The sequence below is a fragment of the Perognathus longimembris genome, chromosome 13 (genome assembly GCF_023159225.1).
Source record: "Perognathus longimembris pacificus isolate PPM17 chromosome 13, ASM2315922v1, whole genome shotgun sequence".
In the NCBI taxonomy this organism is placed as follows: domain Eukaryota; kingdom Metazoa; phylum Chordata; class Mammalia; order Rodentia; family Heteromyidae; genus Perognathus; species Perognathus longimembris.
Window position 1 is genome coordinate 52,398,806 of NC_063173.1, and position 27,519 is coordinate 52,426,324.

Here is a 27,519-nt window from a genome sequence, read left to right on the forward strand (position 1 = left end):
GCAGGTCCTTACAAAAATAGAACTTCTCTCAGTACTTATAAATGCACGGCCCCTGGCTTGGCTTGCACAGGTAGAAAGTCCTCGGGGGCATTCCCTTTGGTTGCTCCAGCCTTTGTGGCTTGTCATCCAGCTTCCTTAAGCCTCCAGAGTCTACGCAGCCACTTTGGGGACACTAAGTGCCTTCTGTGGGCCTGGCCAGTTGGTGCTGAAGTCTCTCTGGAGCTGGGCGCGGTAATAGAAGAGGTAGGAAGGTAGCAGGAATCCCAGAAGGGAAAGTACCAAGAGGCCCATGTTCACCTTTAGGACAAGGGAAGAGAAACAAAAGTCAAATAGACACTGGCTTGCTCGTACTCTCCTGAGGGACTCTCGGAGTCTGAGACTGCAACACAGGGGAGAAGGCAGCCATAGGGGGCTAAGGCTCCAGCTCTGGGCCACAGCGAGTCAGCAGTGGGCACAATCATGTTCTACCAGCAGCCTGGCAAAATGGTGAGGGGGGGCGGTCTAGCAAATGGCAGCGCCTAGTTGGTGCCCGCACCACATGGCACTGTCTGGCTGGACAGAAGGAAGGTGATGGCATTGTGCATGTCCAACCTGGTCAGGCTGCTTCTGAGATGGGACCTGCAGGTCTGGCAGATGCCAGCTTGGTGGGGGGGGGGGGTCCCATTCAGGCATCCTCTTGAGGCATGAACAAACAACCTAGGATGGATGGACGGCCTGAAGGACAGACCACCTGCAATACCCAAGGGCCACGGCCCTCAGGAGCTCACTCGGTTCACATTCTACTCTGCATGAGTCACTGTGTGACTTTGGGTTATGAATCTGCACGCCGAGCGCCTCTCCCTTGAGGCTACTGTGGCATGCAGAGGGCTTGGCACACACGGACTGCTCAGTGAGCAGGAGCCGTTAATTCATCACAGTTCTTATGGGAGTCTTGTGGTGTGGGTGGCCCCATAGAGTAGAAAGATCCGTGTCAGGGAGGCAGACAACAGCTCAATGCAAGGGAAAAGCCTCGGATAACAATGGCGCTGCCTTGTGCAGGAGCAGGGCCCTGCTTAAACAAGAGGAAACTCCTTTGGGCAGTGCTAGAGAGAGAGAGTGCCTAGATGCAGATGGAGTTGGGAGTTCCTGAACCCAAACCTGAGGATCAGGACAGCACCAGTGCACAGTATACCTAACACATAGACCCCGCTGAACACCCACAGAGGCTCATGCCGGTAGTCCCTGCTACTCAGGAGGCCCGGGGGTTTTCTGATGGGTGGCTATCTTTGGAACCCTCTGATTAGGGAATTCTGAAGTGTCTCCTGGCTGGCATGAGAGGACTTAGGGGTTCTGTTACACACAAGCCCCAACCCCCAACTCTCCTCCCACTATACCCACGAAAGTAGCTCCTGCTCCCCCAATACTGGGCGCAACTCTTACCCAGAAGGGCTCCCCGCGCAATGGCCCCACCATAGCCATGAAGAGGGGCTGCTGGAGCAGAGCAAACACGGCACTGATGAGGGACTGCAGGCCTGTCAGCGTCCCAAAGTGGTTGGATGGGAACCTGTGCAAAAGGGCGGCTCAGATCAGAGACCTGTGTGACACTCCAAGGCCCAGGCCCCCCACCTGCCCATTGCCCAGACATCATTCTGCATGGAACAGATAGGTGCTTAGAGTTCAGATTCAGCATATGCTCTTGGGTCCCTGAACTTGAGACCTGAACTTGGGAGCCAGCAAGCTGGGTTTTGACATACACTATGTGATAATAATTAGTAGCTCAACCTCTCTGGGCCTCACTTCCTCTGCTAGTTAGTGGGGACAACTCCTACCCCCATGAGCTGTGTTCACTTTGTTCTATGTTTATGAAGCTCCTACTATGTGTCAGGCATTGTTCTAGGTGCTGGGATAAAGCAATGAGTGAAACACACACCTCATAGACGAGGCCTCTGGCCAGGCACCTATAATCCTAACTCCTCAGGAGGCTCGTGATTCCAAAGCCAGCCTGAACAGGAAAGTCCATGAGATGTTTATCTCCAATTAACCAGCAAAAAGCTAAAAGTGGAGGTATGGCTCAAGTAGTGGAGTTCCAGACTTGAGTGAAAAAAGCTAAGGAAACAGTGCTTAGGCCCTGAGTGCAAGTCCCAGTACAGAGAGAGAGAGAGAGAGAGAGAGAGAGAGAGAGAGAGAGAGCTGGCATTTGGACAGAACAGGTGGCAGTCAGACAATAAGAGAGATAAATATGTAATGCAGAGCTTAGAGTGAACGAGAAAAGCAAAGCAGGAAGTTCAGGTACCAAGAGGATTACAAGAATAGGCAAGCTGGCCATTGAAGGCCTCACCAAGAAGATGAGAGCCAAGGAAAGACCTAGAGAAGGTGAGAAGGCGAAACTGGTAGTCTTGTAGAATCCAGAAGAATATTCTAGAAAAAAAGAGACCAGCAAGTGTGAAGACCCTGAGCAGAGAACACGCTTGGGTTTCCGGTGCAGAAAGTGGCCTCTGTAGCTAAAGCAAGGGAAGGAGGAGAAAAGGAGAGGAAGGAAATGAACAGAAAGGCCCTGGGGCCAGGTCTTTAGGTCCTCTGGAGCAGTAAAATAAAGTCTTTGGCTTTTACTCAGTGAGAGAAGATGGAAAGCCACTAAGTAATGCGAAGAGCCTGGCAACCCAGCCCAGGTCTAAAACAGACTTGAGGGCAGGGCTGGGAATGAAGTGCAGTGGCAAAGAGCTTGCCTGATATGCATGAGGCTGGGGTTCCAATCCCAGCATTCAAAGAAATAATATTGGGATGGGGGCAGAGGCAGACTTGAGAAGACCTTTTGGTGGCCACTGTAATGACCCCATAGAGAGGCAAAGACAGTGTCAAGCCAGGTTGCAGAGACAAAGGCTGGGAGGAGTGAGAGGTAGGCTGGGAGCAGATGAGGTGAGAGCAGAGAAGGATCCAGGCTACTGTGAGCCAGAGAAGGAAGAGAATCAAGAGCAGGTCCCCTCTGCCAGGACAGCGATGATGTTTAAACCAGGCCAGAGGCTGAGTATCCTTGCCCCAAGCCTGCCTAGAGGAGGCCCTGGACAGTCATTAGCATCTTCTCCGGGCCACTGCAATGGCCTTGATTATCTCTCACCCACGCAAGGGAGTCCCTCAACAGTGCCTGGCAGTGAAAAGTGGGAAAGCGAATGGGGGAAGGGTGGTGCTCAACATGGAGGCACACAGCTGCTAGAAAATCCTTCCTGGGTAGGCAGGCACAGGGAGGAAGGCAGGACAGGCAGTAGAGAGAAGGACCAAGTATCACCAAAGCAAATACTGGGGCTCCCTAGGGTCTCCCCCAAGGGCTGTGGGCTGGCCTGTGGGGCAAGGGAGCTGTTAGAAGAGCTCTAAACAGGGCGTGGACCAGCCACTTCCCACATCCCCACCAGCTCTGAGATGTCAGCACTCCAGCGAGGGTGGGTAGGGATGGTGGAGGTAGGAACAAGGCTCAGGAAGGTTGGCTTAGCTTAAGTGGCTCACACAGCAGCGTAGAGGCCCCCACAGGCTGAATGGAAGAAACCTCGCACCATGGTGTGCAGGACAAAGGTCACCAACTGAAACCAAAGAGAAGGAAGAGATTAAAGAGAGGGTCTCAAGGCAGGAGGGAAAAGTAGGCGGGGCAAAAGAGGAACAAGGCCCTTACTGGACCATCTACATATTCCTATTCCCACCTTGACCCCTCCACCCCCAACCAATCAACTCCAGTTACTTCCTGGAAGAACCTGGAAGTGGAAGAGAACCAGGCTTCTTCCAGAAGGCAGGCCTTGGAAGAGTCCTGGGTTGGGGAAGAGCAGGTACCTGGAGGTGTAAGTTGTTGATGAGGCAGGTGATGCCAAAACCCACGAGCAGTAGGTTGGTCAGGGTGAAGGCGTTGATGGCGTTGGTTAACTTTTGGATCTTGCTGTAGCGTGGTCTGGTTGACTTAGTGGCGGTCCCATCCCTGAGGAGAACAAGCTGTCACTGGCCACTGTCTCCACCTCCCTCCTTCCCAGCCTGGCCCCAACTCCTGCCAATGTGCAGGACAACCATTTCTCCAAGATTCACAGTCATCTGTGGGAGGATCCAGGAACCCGCATGGCAAGGGCCCTAGCACTTCTCACAGGCACACACACACACACACACACACACACACACACACACACACACTGGTTTGAGGAGCAAGGATGCAGAGGTGTGGAGAATAGGGAACCGCCTTCATGAAAGAAGATGCCATTCTGGGAAGGGCATGGCCCTTGATGCCCAGCAAGCTCCTCTTTCTGGCATGATCAACAGCTCTGAGGCCAGCCCAGGAGAGAGGGCAATAGGCTGAGGTGAGGGCAGGCTGCCCATCTATCCTAAACAGATGAGCTGGGCTAATGGACCCTGGCCTTGGGGAGCAGAGGGTAAAGGGAAGACGAGGGGAGGGGGGGAGGCTGGGGCACCACAGGCAGAGAAGGAAACTACTGGGCTGTTCCCAGGATGCCTTTACCTTCTCTACCTCTCCCACCCTTTCAGGACAAAGGGGGATGGTTTGGATTACACACACACACACACACACACACACACACACACGTGTCAAAGCAATCAAAAGACCTGGGTTCAAGACCCAAATGAAACCTTCAGCCAATAATACACTTCTGGTGATCCTTGGCCCCTTTCCTCTATACCAAGCTTACTCGAAGAACTGACAGGCGATGATAAAAGTGATATTTCATTACTCCTAGGGTTAGCTTGCTCTCAGATTAGCAAGCTGCCATTTTGCTAGTGGACCTGTGAGACCAAGTGAGGACCTGGATCCCCAGCTCCACAGACTGGACTGGGAGCCCCTATGCAAGCCCAGATAGTACTTCAGAGGAGGTACCCTGGGCTGATTGCTGGAGCACACCTTTATGAGAGACCCCGAGTGAGAACCACCACACGGAAGTCATCCCCAGCTCTTGTTAACTGCATGGTAAATGTCGGTTGGTGAAAGATGGGGTGATGTGCTACACACCAAAAGATATGTAATAAAGCCAGGCGCTGGCGGCTCACACCTGTAGCCTTAGCTACATAGGAGGCTGAGATCTGAAGATCACAGTTTGAAGCCAGTCTGGGCAGCCCAATCCATGAGACTCTTACCTCCAATTAACCACCAGAAAACTAGAAACGGCGCTGTGGCTCAAGTGGTGAAGCACTAGCCTTGTGCAAAAGAGCTCAGGAACAGTGCCCAGGCCCTGAGTTCAAGCCCCAAGACCAACAAACAAAATAAACAAACAAACCAATTCTTCCTCCCTCTTGCCTTAAGAAGGCTTTAGAGTACATCTTTTTGGACATGGATTCTGGAACCTGCCGTGTGATCTTGGGCAAGTCACTTAACTGGGTAACCCTGAGTCTCAGCCTCCTCATCTACCAAGAGAGGCTAATCATGCATCCACATTAGAGAGCTGCTGTGGGAAGCTGGAGGTGTGGCATGAGTGGTCCAACCTTGAGTGAAAAAACCAACCAACAGCGCAAGACCCTGAGTTCAAGCCCCAGTACTGACACACACAAAAGAAGTTTCCTACTTATGATGGCTCAGCCAACACTCAGTGTCAGCTGTGTATCTCGGCAAACCAGCCATTTCCTCATCTGTAATACAAGGGGATACCCCTACCCTCGAGGTTCTCAGGACAATGAAATGAGACGCTATTTGTACAGTACAGAGAACCTGAAATGGCCTGACCACTTGCTAGCACCATCCACCCCTGCGTGGGTCACCTGGCATCTCCAAGGGCGGCGCCCTCGGCCGGGGCATCCACACAGTCCTTGATCCGCCAGTCCATGATGTAGCCAATGAGGGGGCAGGTGAGAAGACACAACAGCTGCATGGCCCCAAAGATGGAGGAGTAGAACCCAACTGGGCAGGAAGGGAAGTGGGGTCAGGATGCTAGCAGACCAGTGGGCACCGCCACCCACTTCCAGCAGAGGACAGAGAGCTCCAAAATCACCTCCCGGTGACCCACGTTCTGAGATGTGATCAGTGTGACTGGAGTGGGCCCAGCCCCAGAAGGATGGACAGTGACGGGGTAGATATGGGCCAGGGCCCTGCTTCCTTCTCCCTACCTGTGTCTGCCACCTTCTGTCTCATCTCATTGGTCTCTGTGGGCAAAGGAGAAACACAATGAGAGGAGGTCAATCAAGTGGCCAGCCTGGAACCCCCACCCCAGGGTCCCAGAAGAGGCTCACCAGGCTCCTTGCCACCTGTGATGAGATACTCCAACATCTTGTTCATGGCGGCCATATAGAAGATCACCCGCAACTGGGTCATACCCATGGTGAGGAGGCTCCACAGGAAAATAGGGGAGCAGAGGCTCGTGCGGAAGGGGACAGATGCTGGGGAGACAGTGGGGGTGAGGTACTCCTGAATCCCAGACCTTCTTTATCCCTTTTTATTTTTATATTTTTTGTCAGTCGTGGGGCTTAAACACAGGGCCTGGTTCTGAGCACTGTCCCTGAACTCATTGCTACTTTGAGCCACAGCACCACTTCCGGTTTTCTGGTGGTTCATTGGAGATCAGAGTCTCATGGGGTGGGCTCCCTGAGCTGGCTTGGAACTGTGATGCTCAGATCTCAGCCTCCTGAGTAGCCAGGATCACAGGAGTGAGTCACCAGTGCCCAGCTCGACCACATTTTAAAGGTGAGGGAACTAGACCTGAGAAAGACAGAAGTGGCAGGTGGGCCTGATTCGGGCTCCCATGGGATTGGGCTTGACTGGGGCCATTTTATTCTATAAAGAGAGCTTCCATGTCTGTGGCATGAACCTCCCCACTGGGTGTGTATAAGCTCTAGTTTAATTTGGGTAGGTACTGTTAGTTCTAGTTTAAGAGATGAGGAAGGTTTTCCAGGCACCAGTGGCTCATGCCAGAATCCTAGCAACTCTGGAGGCTGAGGATTTGAGGATTATGGTTCAAAGCCAGTCCTGAAAAAGCGGTGACACTCTTCTCTCCAATTAACTACCAAGTAGAGCGGTGGCTCAAGTGGTAGAGTGCTAGCTTTGCACCCAAAAGCCCAAGTACAGTGTCCATGCCCCGAGTTCAAGTCCCAGGACCAGCACAAAGAAGAAAGAAGGGAGAGGGGGAAGAAGAAGGGCAGGGAGAGAAGGAAGAGGGTTTACTAGGCACCAGTGGTTCACGCTGTAATCCTAGCTACTAAGGTGACTGAGATTTGAGGACTGTAGGCTGAAGCCAGCACAGGCAGGAAAGTCTGTAAGACTCTTAACAACAATTAACTCCAATTCGCAAAAGAGCCAGAAGTGGAGCTGTGGCTCAAGTGGTAGAGTACTAACCTTGAGCAAAATAGCTAAGGGACCTCACCCAAGCCCTGAGTTCAAACCCTAGTACTGACATAAGGAAAGAGGCCGGGAAGAGGAAGAGGAGGAAGGTGAGAGCAAAGGCATACTTGGGGAGCAGGACTCAAACTCCATCTATCACTCAAAAGTCTATGAGGCTTTCCCTGATGAAGAAGCTGACCAATCCTGAGATCTGCATGCAGCACCTTGAGAAGTGGCCTAGCAGGTGGATGCAGCTCCACCTGCAGCCAGCAGGGGGCAAGGGTCAACCAGGTGTTGGAAGGCCCAGCCTGCAGGTTCCCTGTACTAGCTTGTGCCTGATGCAACAGGTTTGGAGTTTGCCCTGCAGACCAGGGACCCAGCCCCATGCTGGAAGTTCCTCCCTACCCTTTACCCAAGGAGTCCTGTAGGATATTCCTGAATCTGAACTTCCCAGGGTTCTGTGCACCCTGACGTCTCTATCTGCAAATGGCAGCATTGCCCTAATTGCACATGGGATTATTGTGAGGGCTGAGATGGGTAAGAAGGTACCCAACCTGGGCCCCCAAGACTGACACTTTGACCAGATACTCACTCTCAGGAAGGTTTTCCGAGGTGCTATGAACATCCTGGGATGAGATGAATGTGTCGGCCCCTTCTTCCAGGCTTGGGGCCTTCTGGCTCAGACGTTGACCCACAATGGTCACATGGGCATAGAAGCGGTCACCTGTGACCTTATGGTCCAAGGCCAATCCAATGAGCTTGATCTTCTTCCTGCCAGTAGTCAGGTCAGATCATGTGCCAATGAGCCGGGCAGACACCCAACTCCTACCTTTACGCCCGTCATCCTAGCCTATCCCAGGGTGTGGAAAACCTCTTTACAGGACATTGACACAGTCTATAAGCTCCCCAGGATGTGGTCCAGGGAAGAAGACATGCAGGGGCCCAGTAAATGGAAGGACAGACGAATCGGGTTTTTTTCACTTGATCTGTTACCATTAAAAAGCCAGCATTGCTGGGTACCTGTGGCTCACACCTATATAATCCTAGCTACTCAGGCGGCTGAGATCTGAGGATCATGGTTGGGAGCCAGCCTGTGCAGGAAATTCCCCATGAGACTATTATCTGCAAATAACCACTCAAAAACTGGAAGTGGAGCAGTGGCTCAACATGGTAAAATACTAGCCTTGAGCATAAGAGCTCAGGAACAGCACCTAGGTCCTGAGTTCAAACCCCAGGACTGGCACACACACACACACACAAAAGCCAGCATCAAGAATTCAGACTGGCAGTGTTTTATACCTATAAACCTGGCTACTCAGGAAGTAGAAATCAGGAAGGATGTGGCTTGAGGAACCCCATCTGAATAACAACAAAATAAGCTGGCACCCCATCTGTCACCCCAACTACAAAAAACATAAAGTAGGATTGAAATCCAGATCAGCCTGGAAAAGAAAAGCAAGACCCTATCTGACCTGGGGACTGGGAATGTGGCTTAGTGGTAGAGTGCTTGCCTATCATGCATGAAGCCCTGGGTTCGATTCCTCAGCACCACATATACAGAAAAAGCCAAAAGTGGCGCTGTGGCTCAAGTGGTAGAGCACTAGCCTTGAGCAAAAAGAAGCCAGGGACAGTGCTCAGACCCTGAGTTCAAGCCCCAGGACTGGCAAAAAAAAAAAAGACCCTAACTGACAAATAAAGCAGAAAGGCCTGGAGGCATGGCTCAGGTAGTGGAACACCTGTACAGCAAGCACACAGCCCTGAGTAAGTCTAAAAGTGCCCAAACAAACAGCAAACAAAAATAATTCAGATTCTGTGTCACTCAGATTCAGTGGTAAGACTTGCAGAAAATAACTGTTCTCTGTGCTTTTTTTGGGGGGGAAGGGGCTGTCAGTCCAGGGACTTGAACTCAGGGCCTGGACGCTGTCCCTGAGCTGTTGTGCTCAAGGCTGGTGCTCTACCACTTTGAGACACAGCATGATTTCCGGCTTTTTGGTGGCTCTTCAGAACTCAGAGTCTCACGGACTTTCCTGCTGAGGTGCTAGGATTACAGGCATGAGCCATCAACACTCAGCTCTCTATACATTTTTTTCATGAATCGAGTTAACAACTACACATACAGCTATTTGAAAATTATGCTTGGCATATAGTAGCTGCCCAATAAATGTCAACTGTTTGGCCACCACCCTCTGTGCCTGGTCCAGGTTGAAGAGAAAGGATGTCATTGCCCACAAGAAATGTAGTTTTTAACCTAACTTACCTAACTGTAATCCTGTCTGGACATCACTTTTATAATAACAATACAGTTTTGTCTTAAGAATTGGGATTCATTAGGGTGGTGGGAGGACAGTAGAAACCAGGTCTGCGAAACAAAAAACTTCTTGTCAAATGGTATTTCCACAGGTTTGGGTCAGCGACCTTACATTATGTATCTAAACCCAAACAACTACTAAAAATAAAAAGGTCTAAAATAAAATCCTCTCAGTGGATCACAATAGCTCAACAGCTATGTATGTATAATCATATAAGACAAGGATAATCAAACGCTATTGTTAATATTATATTTAAAGTTCTAGGTGAATTTCCTTTGGCATATGCCACGTGGCTACTGTATATGATTTTGGTACACTGGCTATTATATATATATGTCTACCTGATCTAGGGAAGGGAAAGAAAAACGAGGGTGTAAGATATCACAAGAAATATACACACTGCCCTATTATGTAACTGTACCCCTTTTACACACCTTGTCAACAAAATTTAATTAATAAATAAAATTTTAAAAAAAGATATCACGAGAAATGTACTCACTGCCCTACTATGTAACTGTACCCCTTTTGCACAACACCTTGTCAACAAATTTTTATTAATTAAAAAAAATCGGGGTTCAGGTTGCACCGTGAGTTAGTTAGCCTGCTTGATCCCTTTGCATCCCCCTTTGGGGGCCACATGGCAGCTGATATGATTGCCAGGAGCCTCCTACGTAGAGCACCCTGTCCAAAACTAGAAAGGACAACAATCGCCACCGCGTTCCGACCACCTGTTGCGTGCCAGCTTAGTATTCAGAACCACCTGAGAGCAGGTGGGGGAATCGGGTCCACCGAAGAGAGACGAGAAGGCGGAGCACTGTGATGATGCACAAGCACCAGGACCTATGCCAAAACGGATTCCATTTCCCACCCTCACCACATCCCTTGGCCTCACTCTCAGAAACAGAGGGAGATGCTATTTCCCTCCAACACTCTCCCTCCCACCCCCTGCCCCACCCCACGGCCCCAGCACTCACGTGTAATCCACTTCCTCAGGGGCAGGAAAGGCTTCTGTGGGCCAGTTGAGGGCACAGTTGAGAAAGATAAGGCAGGCCAGGCCAGACCAAGTGAACATGATGACCACAAAAGGCACGCCCGCATCATAGATGAGCTGGAGGGGAGGGGGGAGGGAAGGAGGGCAGAGCCCAGGCCTTAGATGCCATCATGGAAAGAAAAGCCCACCACTCCCCTCCCTCTCCCACCAAGCTATGCTTAAAGCAGCAGCGTGGCGTGGTCCTCACAATGCATGCTGGGTGCCCACTCAAAATGTCTGGTAAATCTCAGCTATTATCTTGAACAGGTAGCACACCTGTAAACTATGATTCCACAAACACTTTCGCAGGTGATTATTTTCACATGCTGTACAAAGGAAAGTTACTGCCCCCTTGCTGATAGGATCCTACAGGAAAGACCAAGTTGAGTCTAAGAAGTCTTATCTCACCTTTCTTAGGCACTCCCAGGAAGGGGTGCAGTGAGGTGTACAAAGCTTTTTAACTCCAGGCCAAATAGGTTCTGGGTCTCAGGGTGAGTGTGTGAGCTTCTCTGATGGGAGAAGCTTAAGAAACAATGGCACTTCTCTGGCCCTCTCCAACATGCTCTGCCTGGGCTATCGGAGTGGGCTGATGCCCGCCCTCCTGACGGGACCGTGCTCAGGACTCCAGTCTGCTGTACCTTGCCCCTCTCCTTGACCTTGGGATCTCAGGGTTCTCTCCTTCTTAGGAATAAGGCAGAACTGTACAAACCCATACCACACACACACACACACCCCAAAGAGTGTGGGGCTCAGATCTCAGCCTATGCAGGCACACTCTCAAAATCCTTTGGGGAAGCTGAACAAAAATGCCCTTGAATCTAAAAAATTAACTGCCCACACTAGAGTCTGATGGGTGATATGTCATGACTCAGTCAACAGAGAGTTTGTTTTGTGTGTGCCAGCACTGGGACTTGAACTCAGGGCCAGGGTATTCTGCCTTATCTTTTTCACTCAAGGCTAGCACTCTACCACTTGAGCCACAGCTCTACTTCTGGATTTTTGCTGGCTAATTGGAGAGAAAAGTCTCCTAGACTTTTCTTTTCTTTTTTTTTTTTGCCAGTTCTAGGGCTTGAATTCAGGGCCTGAGCACTGTCCCTGGCTTCTTTTTGCTCAAGGCTAGCACTCTGACACCTGAGCTACAGCGCCACTTCTAGTTATTTTGTATATATGTGGTGCTAAGGAATAGAACTTAGGGCTTCATGTATACAAAGCAAGCACTCTTGCCACTAGGCCTATTCCCAGCCCTCTCCTAGACTTTTCTGCCTGGGCTGGCTTCGAACCATGGTCCTCACATCTTGGCCTCTTTGAGTAGCTAAGATGAAAGGCATGAGCCACCAGCACTAGGCTAAAAGATCTGCTTTGATATCATCTAATAAAGGAAGAAACAGAGGCCTATAGCTTGCTCTGAGCTCAAACTCAGACCTCCTGCCAAGCTCTTTTCTGCCCATGATCTACCCTGGTACAAACTCAATTTCTGACCTTGGACCAAGTCATCCAGCCTCTTTGAAGGGCAATGTGACCCAAAAGGCTGGATGAGGCCAGAGTCAAGGACCTGTAATGCCTGTGAGAGGGTTTGTTGGGAAATGAAGATTTTCAACAAGTGTGTGAGCTAGTGCTCCATCTGAGATAGTTCTGAAACTTCCCTGAGTGCAGAGTGGCAGGAGAAAAGACTAGAACAGGAAGGCCAGAGGAGAATGCCTAGTCTGGCCCAGAAGAGCAGAAAGGCCTGTATCAGGACTGGGGCAAAGGGGGGAAAGAAGATGCAGTCAGACCCATAAAGCATCTTCCCATGATGCTTCAGGGCTTTCTCTTATAAGGGCAAGAGCGAGGTCACTTGACATAAAACCCATCCCTCTCTGAGCTCCACCCACATCTTGTGTCAAGGAAAAGGATAACCCAGGTCACCCCCGTGGCCCTGTAAGAAGCTCACACCTTGATTCCCGGAAATGTGATGGCAGAAGAGGCGTAGGAACCGATCATGAGGGCCATGAAGGTGGAACGCAAGTTCCCAAACATGTTGGGCAGCTGAGGGAGGAAAGCAGAGCCGGTGAGCGTGAGCAGGACATATCTTCAAAGCTCCCCTTCCCCAGAGCCTGAGAAAGCTTGCAGACACACACACACACACACACACACACACACACACACACGCCAACCTGGCATTTCTCAAAGCAGGTTCCAACAAATGGTAGCCCTAGGAGATACAAGAGAAAAGTTCCATGATAAAACCAATGTGGGAAAGGGCATGCTGACCCCCTCTAACACACTTGCAGGTTGCCAGAAGTGCCTTCAAAGAGAAGCCTTGTTTACTCTAATCCTGGGGCTGCCCATGCTTGTTAGTTACGGAGTCTCTTTGTTGTGTGATACCTCTCAATTCCTCATGAGACAGGGGTTAAGAAACATGACGATGGGTTGACTCGGTTCAGAGATGAGAAAAGTCAAGCTGAGAGGGAAAGAAATGGACTCAAATTCACAGAGCGTGGTGAAGACTTTGCTGTTCTGGCCACCTGGGGCCTTAACCAAGGCTTTGCCCACGGCTGACCCTGTACCACCCAGCGCTGCTCTCAGTGGCTCCAAACACCCAGTCGCCAGTTTCTACTGAGCGAGGACAAATCAAGTGGCAGTGTGGGAGGTAAGGGTGAGACCAAAAGGGCAGAGGCAGGCCAGTTCACCAGAAGTCACATTTCCGAAGTGTAAAACAGGGCCTGAAATCCTATCAGGAATGAATTGATTGTACTCCCCCCTCCCCCCAACTCTCCTGAAGTGGACGCAGAAAAGGAGCCAGGCCAAGTAAGCCTCCACTGGGGCAGAGCTGGCACACTCTTATCTGTGAGGCACACTGCCAAGAACACAGGGAGAGTGCCAGAGCTGGGACACCTGCCCCCTCCCGCAGGAGCCCAAAGGTGCTGTCTCAGCTGGGTACATAGAGACGGCAAGGCCAGCCTGGCTAACTATGGGCTGAGAGCTTGTGAGCAATACCAGGCTCCAACAGCTGGTCTGCAACACTGGAGGACATCCGGCCTGGGGGGTGGGGACAGCAGGCCTGGGGGTGGGGGTGCGCTGAGGTGGGGTGGGGCAGGCTTCAAGCATTTCCATTGGCTAGAGATGCAGGGGAGGAGCCACCCACTGAGCAGGCAGGGTGGCCATCCCCCTCAGCTGGCCTGGGCAGGGTTGAGGTCAAGCCTCTGTCTTCAGCCCCGGGGAGAAGGGATTTATTGACGTGAGCCAAAGCGCATAGTGGGAAGGGGCTGCGGGTGAGTAGGAAAGGATCAGCTTCCTTGAGAGTTGTGAAATGTCCCCAGCTGGAATTAAAGGCGTCTGCTGGGGTGAGGAGAAATTCAGCCAAAAAAACACCCAGTTTGGCTATATTAGAGATAAACAACCAGAAGCAGCCAGAAGAAACCTCCCCCCCCCATTCTCCTAAGCCTTTAACCTTATCCTCACCCACACATGTAAATACACACGCTCAGAGAAACACACACACACAGTTCACACACATGTAATAGGTCGAGCCAGGGGAACATGCCAAGTTTATAGATCAAACTCAGCCAAGGGTTGGCAACTTCACATAGGTCAGCTTCACAGATAGATTCATCTCCCTGTGTCCTCTCACATGGACAGCTCCCTTCCCTCCCCCCCCCCCACCCCCAGACAGACAGACTCAAGCCCTCCAACAGTGTGTAAAAGGCAGGCTTGTCTCCGTCTGATTCCATCCCCCTCACGATCCTATAACCCAGTTTAAACCTCTTCCCAGGACTTAAGACCACTGATGTCATTTATTAGTTTCCTTGCTTAGGGGTGGGTTCTTGGTTCTGTTCTGGGAGCTCCCATTGGGTGAAGACACAGTCGGTGCTGTTTGTGCTCTAGCCCCACACCCATCTTTAGTGCCCATGTGCAGTTCACTCACACACACACATGCATGCTCACTTCTAACCCCACCCCACTCCCATGTGCCCCATTGCCACACTCACAGTGAGCGAAGTGAACGTCAGGCAGATGCCCGCAAACCCATTCAGGGACAGTGCCAGGAATATCAATGGAGACAGAACTGGAACAGAGGAGAGAAAGGCAGGTGACGGGGTGGCCCCTTCCTCCCAACCTCTTGCTGTGGAGCCACCAGGGGCCACTTAGCTCACTTACCATTGGGGTCCCGAGAGGCCAAGGCTATGAGGGTACAGGATGCTGCGAAGCAGGCACTGTGGGGACACGGGGAGGGGGACAGGCCTGACATGTGAGCCTCCTCTCTCCCCCCGCAGCCCCTTCCCAGTCCTTGGCTCACACTGGCAGAGCCACCTCACCTGCCCACCAGCCGAAGGGGCCGGGGGCCAAAGCGGTCCATGAGGATCCCCAGGGGCAGGGTGGTGGCACTGAGCAGGAAGGAGCCGATGGTAAAGCCCAGGTTGAGCATCTCATCCTGCTGGTCACAGCTGGGCCACTGGCACTGCCCTTCCTGGGTACTGTTGGTCGTGTTCTCAGCTGAGAAAGGGGAAAAGAGACTTAGGACAAGAGAGAAAGAGCTGCTGAGCAGAGGAAAGAGCCACCTGGGTCAGGGATCCTGCCTTCAAATCCCAGGCCCCTGGACCTGAACCAACCACAGGCCTCTGGCGGGGGGGGGGACATGGAGTTAGGTTTTACTCTGTTTGATGGAGGGATCAAAAAGGACAATTCATTTGTATCTAACTCTGGGAGATACATACATACATACATACATACATCAAAGTTTTACATAATATATATATATATTCATCTAAGCATTTACTAAGTTCTAATAGTCACTCAAGGTCCAAGCTTTGTAGGTTGTGAACTCCAGTGGGATGCTACCCTCAATTAGAAGGCAAAAACCTGCCAGGCACTGGTGGCTCATGCCTGTAATCCTAGCTGCTCAGGAGCCAAAGATCTGAGGATCGTGGTTCAAAGCCAGCCCAGGTAGGAAAGTCTTATCTACAAAATTAACCACGAAAAGAAGCCAGAAGTGGAGCTGTGGCACAAGTGGTAGGACACTAGCCTTGAGAATAAAAAACAAAAACAAAAACCTCAGGGACAGCGCCCAGACCCTGTGTTCAAGCCCTAGGAACAGCACCAAAAAAAAAAAAGCAAAACTCAGTGAATGGTAACAAAAGTTTACCTTAAAGGCAAGGATAGTTCTCCTTACAAACAACATTCTGCTAAATAATACTAGCTCGTATTTACTGACTATGTAATTATGTTCCAGGCAGTTCTAAATAGTCCCTGTATGAACTCACAACAGTCCTGTGAGACAGCTAACCTAATAAAGTACCCTATCCTTTAGATAATGAAACTGAGGCTCTGCCCTCCAGGACCCTTCAGAAGGTCGGAGAATTCTTCCTCCAGGTACACTGGTAGAACCCAGTACATACTGAGTCACCAGGCAGCTGCCCCTGCCTCCGATTTGTGAGTAGCCAAGGGCAAACAGGATGCACCCGGGAAGGCAGCAGAGCTGGGTCTCCATCCCCAATCCAGCCTTAACTCTGAAACAGAACTTCTTGGCTTTGAGCCTCAAAGCCAAACTATCTGTAAACAGGATCAGGGACTGAAGGCCGAAGCCACAGGCTCCTTGGAAGGCATCACTGGGGACAGCAAACAGAATGCTTCACACATTGTCATGGCCCATGGGAGGGTCTCCTGATACCATTGGCAAAGGAGCAGAAAAGCAGAGACTCTGGAGGCTGCAGATTCCACAGTAAGACAGGAAGCTTGCAGCTCTCCATGGCTGACATTAGATGATAGGACACAAGGGGATGCTGATATAGTTCATGGGTAGGCCACTACTGAGATTGAACTTGGGGCCTTGCACTATCACTTGGCCTTTCCCCTTAGGGCTAGTGCTCTACCATTTGATCACATTTCCACTTACTTCTGGCATTTTTTGCTGGTTAGAGATAAGAATCTCTCAGATTTGTGTGCTTAAGCTGGCTTTGAATAAGAATCCTCAGATCTTCGCCTCCTAAGGAGTTAGGATTATAGGTGTGAGCCATCATTGCCCATCCTGGATGCTGACTTAAATTGCTAAGTGCTACAAAGAAGAGAACAAGCCAGCAGGAGATGCCTTAGTGCCTGTGTGCTGGAAAGGAGAACGGCTCTCACCCCTGACTTCAGATAATCTCAGGAACCCAAAGGGCATGCAGGTGTGCTAGGTAATCAGATCTCTGTGTTAACATCAGAAAGAACATGAAGACCTGTCAGGTGATGAGTTCTGGCCACCCATGGAAGGGACCAGTGCCAGCTGCCCAGGAGGCTGAGGAAAGGGTTGAGGCACCTGGGAGGAAGTGGTTAGGGGGTTAGACCACACAGCTCTTGGGGTTCACATTAGCTCTCTAATTGAGCAATCTTTATGATCACTGTTCATTCCTCCAACTGGGGGACACCCACTTCCTGGACATTTACTATATGCCACCCCTGTGCTAGCACAAATGGTAAAATAAGAAATGGAAGAATAATTTAGACCAGATTTGACTCTACTCATGTTCTGCTTGGCTAAAAGTGTTGCCCCTTGGAATGTTAGAAACTGTAATTTAGGTGCCATTTTAAAATCAAGAGTTAGCACAGAAAAAAAAATCCAGATTTCTAGCTTATTAAAGAGCTGAAAGATCAGCAAGACATGGTGGCTCAAACCTGTAAGCCTAGCTATTTGGAGGAGGGCGGGGTAAATATTGAAGAATGACAATTCAAGGCAAGTTTAGTTTTGAGAGAAAAAAAAAAGCTCATGAGCTTCCATCTCAACCAATGGCTGAGTGAGGTGGTACACACCTGTCGTCCCAATGATGAACAGAAGTGTGACTAGGAAGATCAGAGCCCAGACTGGCCCAAACATAAAGGGAGATCCTACCTCAAGAAAAATAACACAAAAAGAGCTGGCAGACTGGCCCATGTGGTAGAGTGCCTACCTAGAAATTACAAAGCCCTGAGTTCATACCTCAGTACCACCAAAATAATAAAAGGAAGATCTAGCCATTACTAGAACTGAATGGAGGCAGCGCCTCTCATCAGGGCCAGCCTCCTCAACATTACAGTCTCCTCTTTTAGCTCACAAATTTTGCCATCAGCACCTGCCTTTCTTTATTCACTTGTTGCCATCTGCCTAACCTGAGCTGCCAGTGGAATTTATAGCCCCCAAGTTAGACATTGTCCCTGCTCCAAAATTTCTCACAATTTCTTTCCACAACCCTGTAGCTTGCAATGAACACCCACTATGCACCAGGTTTTATTTCTTCTTATTTAAAATCAGTATTGGGACTTGAACTTAGGACCTTGTGCTTTTGATTGGCTTTTCTTGCTCAAGGCTGGCACTCTATCACTTAAGCCACACATCCATTTCTGGCTTTTTGTTGGTTAACTGTAGAGAAGAATCTCTTGCCCAGACTGGCTTCAAACTTCAATCTTCAGACCTCAGCCTCCTGAGAAGCTAGGATTATAAGCATGAACTACCATTGCCCAACTACACCAGGATTTTCTTCTGACGACCTAAGAACTTTTTACAAGTCTCCCCATTACAGCTTACAAGGCTCCCGGGTACAAAGCCACTCAGTCCCCCGGCCTCTTAGAGGTGGACTCACCATAGGGCCTCCCCTGACCACAAAGCCTCTCCTACCTGCACAGGACGGTGTGGTAAGCTTCCTACTGTGTGGTGGACCTGGGTAGGACGTGTACCCCTCTCAGCACACTGCTAATGAGGCGAGGTCAACCAACGCCACAGCTCCTCTGGTTTATCCATCAGCCTCTTATGAGTTTAAGCTCATTCCTGAAGTCTCATTCTGAGTGGATGAAGTCAGATTTCTGAGCCAAGATTTACCCCGTAGATCTGTATCCATGTTGGAGTCTTTGGAACCCAATCTCTCCACTTTCAGACAAGTGAGGCATGATGGAATGGGAGAGAGAGAAAGTATGGAGGAAGCTCATGAGAGTTGGGGCTTGGAGGCCAGGGAAGAGGGAGTTTCCTGCTGAGTGGTATACGCTATAGGCAAGGTGGGTTTAAGTGGTGTATGGAATGGTTTCTGGAGTTTACAGGTATTTGTTATTTAAATGTGTATTAAAAACACACAGGGAAGGGCCAGCTGTGCCACTGCACATCTGTTATCCTAGCTACGGGGCAGGCAGAGATCCAGAGGATCTCAATTTGAGGCCAGCCGGGCAAAAAGTTAGGGAGACTTCCCCGACCCCATTTCAAACAACAAGTGGTACACATCTGTGTGACCCCAGCTATGTGAGATGCAGAAATAAGAGAACCTTGGGCAGGACAAAAATAAAAGGCTGGAAGCTTGGTACCAGTGGCTCACATCTATAATCCTAGCTACTCAGGAGGCTGAGATCTGAGGATCACAGTTTGAAGCCAGTCCAGGCAGAAAAGTCCCTATTAGACTCTTATCTCCAATTAACCACTCAAAAACCTGAAAATGGTACTGTGGCTCAAGTGGTAGAGCACAAAGAGTCTCAGGACTCAAGCCCTCAGTTTAAGCCCCACTGCTAACAAAAAAGGCTAGAGGCATGGTATAAGTGGTAAAGAGCCTGTTTTTGAGAGGCTGAATTTAATTCTAGTATACCTGCCTCCCCCAAAAAAAGGAAGCAAAAGAAAAAACATACAGATGCATATTGTATGAGAAATATAAGAATATGTGTGTGTGTGTGTGTGTGTGTGTGTGTGTGTGTGTGTGTGTGTTTTGTCAGTCATGGGGCTTAAACTCAGGGACTGGGAGCTGTCTTTGAGCTTTTTTATTCAAGGCCTACTTCCAGTTTTCTGGTGGTTAACTGGAGAGTAGAGTCTCACAGACTTTCCTACTCAAGCTGGCTTCTAAACCATGATCCTCAGATCTCAACCTCCTGAGTAGCTAGGATTACAGGCGTGAGCCACGGGCACTTGGCTTTTTGTTTTGTTTTGCCTGTCCTAAGGCTGAAATCAAGGACTCAGTGCTGTCCCTGAGCTTCTTTTGCTTAAAGCTAGTGCTCTACCACTTTGAGCCACAGCTCCACTTTTGGCTTTTTGGATGATTCATTAGAGGTAGGAGTCTCACTGACTTTCCTGCCCAGGCTGGCTTGGAACCAGGATCTTCAGAGATCAGCCTGAGCCATCCAGCTATGAATATCTCTATGTATAACATTAAATCCAAGATCTCAAGGCTATCACACTTTAAAATAATAAACTGGCCACAGGCTTGGAAGAATTGTGAAACCTGGTTAAGTGTTCACTTCTGGTTAGATCCTGACTTCACTGACTGCACTGCTGAAATGCTGAGCCTCCCAGGTCCCCTCTACCCAAGGGGAAGAGTGGGACACACACACACACACACACACACACACACACACACACACGAGCTGGCTCTGAGCACTGTCACATGTGCACCTGGGCAATCTCAAATCAGCCCCATTTCAAGTATCTCCGGCAGTGTTCGTTTCCTGGCCCTGTTGCTTCACTTTCCTGCAACTGACATGGAAATATTTAGGGCTGAGGTCTAGCTGGTGTCTTGGGAACATCTGGGCTCCCCATAAGGACTCAAAACATCTGATGTTGGGGGTTCAGAACATCCAGGCACTCGCATGAGGCCTAGCAGAAGCTCTTAGATCAGAAAGGAAATGGAAGCCAGGTGCCTGTGACTCACGCCTATAATCCCAGCTACTCATGAGGCTGAGATCTCAGGATCACAGTTCAAAGCCAGCCTGGGCAAGAAACTCCATGAGACTCTTATCTTCCATAAGCTTTTCAAAATCTGGAAGTAGAGCTGTTAGCTCAAGTGGTAGAGCACTAGCCTCTAGGAAAAGAGGCTCAGGGCAGCAGCCAGACCCTGAGTTCAACCCCAGGACTGGCACAAAAGAAAAGAAAGAGGGCTGGGGATATGGCCTAGTGGCGAGAGAGCTTGCCTCGTATACATGAGGCCCTGGGTTCGATTCCCCAGCACCACATATACAGAAAACGGCCAGAAGTGGCACTGTGGCTCAAGTGGCAGAGTACTAGCCTTGAGCAAAAAAGAAGCCAAGGACAGGGCTCAGGCCCTGAGTCCAAGGCCCAGGACTGGCCAAAAAAAAAAAAAAGAAAGAAAAGAAAGAAAAAAAAAAAAAAGGAAGGAAGTGGAATCATCACTCCAGTAGTGAGGGCAGAACCCAGGGCCCCACACTTGTCTTATCTCCGATACACCCAGCCCAGCCCTCACTCTGCTCTTTACTAGCTGAGTGACTTTGGCAAATTATCTAGCATCTGAGCTTCAGGTTTCTCTTCTATAAGCTGGGTTATAATAACACCTCTACACATACTTGCAATGAGAACTAAAGATCCAACTAGCAAATAGTCAGCTCTAAATAGAACTAAAGATCTAATTAGCAAATGAACATAACTGATCATTTAGTTACTTGAGTAAATATATATATGTGAGTATTTTGTGTGATCCACTGAATTGCCCCTGCCTAAATTCTGAATAATTGGGCTCCTGGGAGTTGTGGTGCCCCATCAGATAAGGGCCTTTTATCCAAGAGTATAAAGAATCCTTACAATTCAGTAATAAAAAGGCATGGCTTGCGGGCAAGAGTTAGTGGTCAAGTAGAATGTATTCTTGTGTGTAAATCCCTGGGACCAATCTCCAGCACTAAAAGTTAATTAATTCATTAGCAATAATTAGATAAATAACTCAATTTAAAAATAGGCAAAGGATCTGAAGAGTCAGTGCTCAAGCACATACCAATGGCCAATAAACACTGGAAAACACATTCAGCGCCAACTGGCCATTAGGAAAACAGAACAACAACAACAACAACAAAACACAAAGACACTATTTGACATCCACTAGGATAGTTGTCACCACAAAGAGGAGCAGTGACAAACGTTGGCCTGTGGGAGAGGATGGGCAGAAACTGGGAGCTTCATCCACTGCTCACGAGCAATGGAAAACAATGCAGCCATTTTGGAGAAGTCTGGCAGCTCCTCACAATGGTCACATGACCTTCATGGTCCAGCAATACCAAACCTAGAGGTGGACCTAAAGAAAAGGAATCATGTCTACACTAAACCTGTAGGAGACTGTTCACAGAAGCATTATTCGCAACAGCCAAAACATGAAACCGTCTAAATGTCCATCAACTGAATGTAGCAGATCCATACAATGGAGGAGTCATCAGCTAGAAAAAGGAAAGAAGTAGCTAGGCACTGGTGGCTCACACCTGTATTTCTAACCACCCAGGAAGCTGAGATCTAAGGATCTCAGTTTGAAGCCAGCCCAGACAGGAAAGTCTGTGAGACTCTTGTCTCCAATAACCTACTCACAAAAGGCCGGAAGTGGTGCTGGGGTTCAAGTGGCAGAGCATTAGCCTTAAGTGAAGGAAGCTCAAGGACAGTGCCCAGGCCTTGAGTTAAAGCCCCAGGCCCGGCAAAAAAAAAAAAAAAAAAAAGGAAAGAAGTAGTGGGGCACTGGTGGCTCACACCTATAATTCTAACTATTCCTGAGATCTGAGGCTCATGGTTCAAAGCCAGCCTGGGCAAGAAAGTCTGTGAGACTTTTATGTCCAATTAACCAACACAGTCACACACACACACGCACACATGCACACATGCACACACACACACACACACACACAAAGCCAAAGTAGAGTGGTGGTTCAAGTGGTAGAGTGCTAACCTTAAGCAAACAAAAGCTCAGAGACAGCACCCAGGCCTTGAATTCTAGACCCAGGACCAGCAGCCAGCAAAAAAAAAAAAAAAAGGAAAGAAGTGGACTGGGTATAGTGGTCCATACTTGTAATCCCAGATACATGAGGCAGAAATTAGGGGGATCAAGGTTCAATGTCAGCTTGGGCAAAAAGTTAGTGACCCCCTCCACTCAAACCAATCAGGTAAATCGTCTCTTTGATTCAGGTGGCTCATGCCTGTAGTCAATCCCACCAACCACAGGAAGGGTGGGAAGATCAGCAGGGTAGAAAGACTTCAGTTGGCTGGGAATATGGCCTAGTGGTAGAGTGCTCGCCTCATATACATGAAGCCCTGGGTTCGATTCCTCAGCACCACATACACAGAAAAAGCCAGAAGTGGCACTGTGGCTCAAGTTGGTAGAGTGCTAGCCTTGAACAAAAAGAAGCCAGGAACAATGCTCAGGCCCTGAGTCCCAAGCCCCAGCACTGGCAAAAAAAAAAAAAGAAAAATGGAAAAGAAAGAAAGAAAGACTTCAGTTGGAGGCCAGCCCTGACAAAACACTGTAGATCCTGTCTACAAAACAACTAAAGCAAAAATGGCCTGGAGGGCATGGCTTAGAGCAGATTCCAGGCCCTGAGTTCAAATCCCAGTACCATTCCAGCTAAAAAGAAAAAAAAAACAACATATGAATATTTGGTACAATAAGAACAAACCTTGAAATAAAAATTAGGCTTAGTGAAAGAAGCCAGTCACCAAAGACAAGATTCTATTCTGAGGTAATATTCAGAACAGGTAAATCTAATTTCTGCCACAGGCAAAGCTTGACCATGTGGTTGCTTTGTATTTGGGAAGCAGATGCTGCTAACAGGGACAGGAGTACTTTAGAGGGTTAAAAGAAAAAGTTCCAAAATTGATTGTGAGGATGGCAGCATAACTCTGTATATACTAAAACCCATTAAAATGGTGTGCTTTCTTTTTTTGTTTGTAGACCATAGGGCTGGAACTCAGGGCCTGGGCACTGTCCCTGAGCCGATCACTTTGAGCCACAGCACCATGCAAAACCGTGTGCTTTCAATGAATGACTTGCAAGGTATGTGAACAGAGTTGTCTTACATATTTTTAGCCGCAGAGGTAGAAAGGCAAGAGATCCTAGCTACTCAGGAAACTGAGATGGGAGGATCAAGGTCCAAAGCCAGCCCAGGCAGGAAAGACTCCAATTAACTAGCAAAAAGCTAGAAGCAGAGCTGTGTCTCAAGTGGTAGAGCGCCAGCCTTGTGCAAAAAAAGGCAAGAGGTCCTGAGTTCAAGCCCCAGGCCCAGCACAAAAATGAGGACAACAACAACAGATAGATGAGCTCTTAAAAAATGAAGCAGGAGTTCTGGGAATGATAGAAATATTTTAAATACTGACTGTGATGGTGGTGGTTACTGGAGTGTGTAAATTTATCAAACTGCATCAGATGGGTGAAGTCAATCTTGAGCAAAATTGTCCTTAAAAAAAAATACCACTACTTCCAGAGAGAGAAGGTAGGAAGGAGCTACCAGCTGGGCAGTGGCAGCCATCAAAGCCACCAGGTAGAAAAGGGAAAGTCCTCTCCAGTCCCTAGGAGACATTCAGAGAGCCCTGGGGCTTCATGGAGATCTTTAGTGACTCCCACAGGGTCCTTGCAGCCTCCTGCTCAACACACCCACCCTCCCTTCCTTGGCCAGAAGCCAGCTCCTCTACTCCAGCCCCTAGTTCTGTTATTGAAGCCAAAAGGTGCTGACACATTTGCTCTCTCGGTGCCACCTGTTGTTTCTTTAGATAACCCTGTCAGGGGTGGGGCAGCCCCAAGTGGGGCAACTACTGCTCAGAACAGAGATCCCAACCCCACTCTCAAAGAACCATGGTCTTTCTGGGGCCAGGTCCTTTCCCAGCCGGCCTCCCTCTGTACTGGGAGGGAGAAGCCTGTTCAGTGTCATGGGACACAGCCTCTTGCTCCCATCCTACAGACCATGTAACTGATGCACAGCTGTTTTTGCTGTTTTGTTTCATTTTGTCCTGTTGGCACTAGGAGTTGAACTCAGGGCCATGCACTGTCTATACTATACCCCTTGGGCTATGCCTCCAGCCCCTTTTCTGCCTTGATTATTTTCCAAGCAAAGTCTCGCTTTATTCCTAGGCTGGCTGCTCAGTTGATCCTCCTACTTGTGCTTCCCCAAATCACTGGGGATGACAAGTGCATGTCACTGCTCCCAGAGCTGCGATAACAGGTGTGTGCCACTATGTCCCATCCGTTGAGATGGGATTCCAACACGGAGGGAGGAGAACCACATTGCACATCCACCAAGCTCCTTAGCTGGGCTTCTCACGGATACACCTCTTTCCAGAAGATGACCATAGCCACCAAGCTTCAGACATCTGAAGAGGAAAGGAAACCCCTCTACAGACAAACTCTGGCTGCCACTCTTGCTCCCGAGAAATGTAGACAACCCACTCCTGGTTTGAGGCCACTCTTACAAGGCAAAGGTGATTAAAGGAGAAACCACACAGCTACCACAATCCCCATCCTAGAGGAAATCAGGCTGAAGACTTTGGGGAAAAAAGGTGACTAGACTCTTCTTATTCACACAGTGCTTGCTGGGGCTCCATTCCTTTGTTGTCCTTACAATGGCCCTAGTAGGAAATCCCACCAGGGCTTTCCTGTGGCTCAGTGGTAGAGCATAAGCCTAGCATGGTGAGGGGAGGGGGCTGGGCAGGGAGGGAGAGAATAGGAGAAAAGCCTATCCCGCAGCTGGGTACATCTCTGCTTTTTAGTGTACCTACCACTAGTTTTTGTTTGTTTTGTTTTGTTGGCTATAACAGGTATTTATTTTCATACAGTTTTGGAAGCTGAAAAAAAGAAGAAAAACACTCCAAAGTCAAGAGCTCCGCAGGTTTTCTTTTTGTGCTGGTACTAGGACTTGAACTCAGAGACTTGCTGCTGTCCCTTAGCCTTTTTTTTCCACTCAAGATTAATGTTCTACTACTAGAGCCACATCTCTACTTCTGGCTTGTGGTGGTTAATTGGAGAGTAGAGTCTCACAGACTTTCCTGCTTGGGCTGGCTTCAAATTGTGATCCTCAGATCTCAGCCTCCTGAGTAGCTAGGATTACCTGGCTACCTCCCACTTTAGACGGAAGTCTGTCAGAGATTTGAAACTCTGCCCATCAATCTCAGGATCTGGAAACGCGGTAGGCCAACAGTTATTCAGTGACCACTGCACTAGGTAATCCTAACAGAGTGGGCACACCTATTCTACCTATTTTCCTGGTGACATGTGAAGAGGTGATGAACTCTTCTCCAACTCCCAGGAATCTAAATGTGCCTCTATGTTGAGCATCCCCTATCCATCCCCTATCCATCTGACCATGGGTCCTTTTTCCAGTCCTCTCTTTCTCCCCTGTGCCTTCCCACAGGCGCTCTCTCTCTCGCGCTCTCTCTCTCTCTCTCTCTCTCTCTCTCTCTCTCACACACACACACACACACACACACACACGGTACTTCTCAGGCATACCTGGGCACAAGCTGGAATAGAAGCCCTCCTTCTTGAGCATGATCAGCAGGGAGCCCCAGCCCAGGAGGACAGCTGAGAAGAAGAGATTCTCCAGGACAGCGGTGCAGGCCATCCACCAGCGCCTGCCATACGCCTGCTTCAGCGTGGGGGCCATGCTGGCTGAGACGCTGCAGAGGAACAGGGCGCTGAGGGAGGGGCCTCCCATGGGCCCCTGGGAAGTATACTGCATCACGTCGCTTCCTGAGAACCCCTCGGGCCCACCTCTCCACCCAAGCCTCTCAAGGAGGTCCCATTGGGCCCCGGGGGCTTCCTAGTGGCTGGCAGCTGAGCTGGCTCGGCGCGCTCTGGCAGTGCCAGGGGCGCATGGCGCGCTGGGCTCCCGGCCGGGCCACTATCAGAAACAAGGAAAACCCTGTGGGCGGGCAGCCGCTTCCTGGCGCGCGGCCAGGCTCTCCCACCCAGGCTAGGGCGCGCTAGAACCCGCTCTTGGGGAGCCAAACCCCAACTTCCCCGAGTCCCCGAAGATCGACAAAGAGGCAGATCGTTCTCTGAATTCTTCCCACTGGCCCATGTCAGCCTCTGGTTTCAAGAAAGAAGCCCCAGCCTCATCCCCAGACCCGACCCCAGAAGAAGGCACGAGAGAAAAAGAAGTCGAGAAAACTAGTCCCTGCCACCCTTCCCTCCCTTTCCTGTCCTCCAGCTCAGCCCAGCCCTGCTCCCCCTGGCCACACCAGGCGACCCCACTCCCTACAGTCGCTCTAGGGCCAATCCAAGAGCTGCCACGTGGAGAGAGACCCAGGGCGGGCCCCGAGGCGGCCCCCGCGCGCCCCGCACGGCGCCCCGCACTGCGCCGCGAGCCCTGGACACCGCCAGCCCCCTCGGCGCCCCGGAGGGGCTCGGGCTCCGGCTCGGGCAGGAAGTCCGGTGATTGCTGACTTCATAAGGGCAGCGGCGGCGGGCGGGCCGGAGGGAGGGAGGGCAGGCAGGCGAGGGAAAGAGGGAAGTTTTCCTCCCACCCCCCACCCCGAGAATGACACCCGGGCTGCGACTCTGGAAAGTGGAGACACCGCGTAGGACCACGGAGAAAGACTAAGATCCAGGGGAAGGAAGCTCCGATCGCTTCTCCTGGGGAGGGAAGAAGTGGGTCTCAATATCTTGGTCTGTAAATTGGGGCTCCCCCGAAACCGGTTCCGACGCTGACAACTGTCTCCGAAAACTGAGGAGGGGACGGAAGAAGAGATGAGTCGGAGAATAGGGGGGGTGGGGGACGGGAGCGCCCGAGACTGGGGACAAAGTGCCACGCGCGGGCCCCACGGACTCAGGTCACCCGCCCTGCTTGGGGAGCCAGCCTGGTGATCGTCGGCGGATCGCAGTTGGGGGGCCCCCACTCCTCCCCCGACAGTCCCCCTCAGCTCACCTGGGGTCGTAGGGTGGGGGTCGAAGGCGCCTACAGCCGCTGTGGATGCCCCCGGGAGCGCACAGTCGGGCGCCGCGTCCTCACGGCGGGGCGACCGGGGTCCCCGCAGGCCCAGCCCTGAGCCGCACCCACGCGAGGGTCTCCTCCGGGTGCCGCGGAACTTCGGCGGGACACCCCTGTGATCGCTCCTCCTTCGGGACCACCCAACCCTCGGGAGAAGTGTCGGCGCCGGGAACCCCCTCCAGGCGCCCCGGAGCCAAGCCGCAAAGCCAGGCACCAACCGAGGACCAGATCTGTGGAGTGGATAGTTGTATTTACACACGCGGCCGCCCCAAGTTGCG

General features: G+C 50.4%; 1 protein-coding gene across 5 annotated transcripts; it reads right to left on the bottom strand.

Annotated features, from left to right (window-relative positions):
* Nucleotides 1–27,519, bottom strand: Slc43a1 (solute carrier family 43 member 1). Of its 5 annotated transcripts, none has more exons than XM_048360170.1 (15): nt 27,179–27,519; nt 25,762–25,928; nt 14,880–15,096; nt 14,741–14,796; nt 14,572–14,648; nt 12,536–12,628; nt 10,548–10,681; nt 7,857–8,035; nt 6,181–6,327; nt 6,058–6,093; nt 5,713–5,851; nt 3,796–3,937; nt 3,478–3,551; nt 1,420–1,543; nt 1–297 (listed from the first exon to the last, which is right to left on the bottom strand). In XM_048360170.1, the coding sequence occupies exons 2-15, from the start codon at nt 25,913–25,915 to the stop codon at nt 151–153; spliced, it is 1,719 nt and encodes a 572-aa protein (XP_048216127.1). In that variant the 5' UTR covers nt 25,916–25,928; nt 27,179–27,519; the 3' UTR covers nt 1–150. The 5 variants fall into 5 exon arrangements, with proteins under 5 accessions (XP_048216127.1, XP_048216128.1, XP_048216125.1 ...); XM_048360171.1 differs by lacking the exon at nt 27,179–27,519 and adding an exon at nt 26,513–26,564; XM_048360168.1 differs by lacking the exon at nt 27,179–27,519 and having other exon boundaries at nt 25,762–26,373.

Coding starts and splice junctions, on each gene's coding strand:
- Slc43a1 (XM_048360168.1), bottom strand. CDS start 25,990: ATGCAGTATACTTCCCAGGGGCCCATGGGAGGCCCCTCCCTCAGCGCC. Junction 14,649..14,740: donor GGCCTCTCGGGACCCCAATG/GTAAGTGAGCTA, acceptor CCTCTGTTCCAG/TTCTGTCTCCATTGATATTC. Junction 8,036..10,547: donor CCTGAGGAAGTGGATTACAC/GTGAGTGCTGGG, acceptor GACTACTGGCAG/GAAGAAGATCAAGCTCATTG.